Below are 1,131 nucleotides of genomic sequence, written 5' to 3'. Positions count from 1 at the left end.
TGGATTTTTCAGGTATGGTTCAAGAATCGCCGCGCCAAGTGGCGAAAGCGGGAACGTCATCTGCTGGCTGATCCACGTTCCAACGCTTCTTCGGGCCAGAATTATCCTGCAACGGGTAGCGTGGTTCAGCCGGCTGCAGCGCACGTCGACACCAACGATCCATCGCTGTGCGCGTGCCCAGGTTCAGCGTACGGACGTTGGCCTTGCTCGGCGAATCCGGTGTACCAGGGTCGACCAATGGAACAGCTACCGGGTCGCAACGTTAGCTGGGGTTGGTCACCGAAACCGGCGCCACCTGGTCCCGTGACACCGATGGTGGGTAGCGTGGGCGCCGCTTGTCGCTTCAGTGAGCCAAGTTCTGCCGGTAGCTTGGCATTCCTACCCACATCAACCGGTGCTTGCCCGTATGCGGTCAGTGCAGCACCATATCCGCACATGATGCTGACCAATTCTGGCCGTGATCAGAGCGCACTGCAACTACCCAAAGTAAAGCCATACGGTCAAGGTTACGTCACAGCCGCAGGCATGCTAACCGGTGCTGGCCCAAATTCTTACCCACAGCCATGTCAATATGCCAATACTTCTAATACTTTATTATTATAAGTTTACTTTGCCTATCATTTCATCCGTTATTATTTATTGTTTCACTCGATCACGTATTGTATGTAATTAATTGTAAACGAAATTTCTTTTTTATCCGTTTCACTTGAAAGTTTTTTCTTTTCAAACTTGGGCAGCCCGTGCAATCTTTAATCAAAAAGACTGCTCTATCTTATATATTGTTTTAAGCCGATAAATTAGGATATATGTGATACATGAAATTGATTACTGTAATTACTCTAGTAATCATTAGTGTTATTTTGATTTGAATAAAATTAAAATTTCATTTACAATTCGCGTCACGTTTTATTATCATGCATATTTGTTAACAGATAGATAGTAGTAGTAGTAGTAGTAGTAGTCAGTAGTAGAAGCGCACATAGCACGAACGTTGAAATACTATCATTCGATGTATGCAAAATTGCAAGTAATTTTATGCACTTATACCTTTATGCAGATTTTCACGTAAAAATGCATCGTCACTAATTCTTTTCGTTCATGCGCATCTTTATGCAAATTTTGCAACGTAAA

At 43.9% G+C, this 1,131-nt stretch overlaps 1 protein-coding gene across 1 annotated transcript; it reads left to right on the top strand.

Annotated features, from left to right (window-relative positions):
• Positions 1 to 12: 12 nt before the first annotated feature.
• Tsp_13097 (putative pituitary homeobox 3) lies at positions 13 to 603 on the top strand (the record flags this gene model as incomplete). Its single annotated transcript, XM_003370864.1, has 1 exon — positions 13 to 603. A coding segment is annotated over one exon (591 nt), but the record flags the coding sequence as incomplete, so codon positions are not given.
• Positions 604 to 1,131: the final 528 nt, after the last annotated feature.

The sequence above is a fragment of the Trichinella spiralis genome, assembly GCF_000181795.1.
Source record: "Trichinella spiralis strain ISS 195 chromosome Unknown Scfld406, whole genome shotgun sequence".
NCBI lineage: Eukaryota > Metazoa > Nematoda > Enoplea > Trichinellida > Trichinellidae > Trichinella > Trichinella spiralis.
The sequence above is the reverse complement of the archived record's forward strand: the minus strand, read 5'-3'. Positions and strand labels throughout refer to the sequence as shown.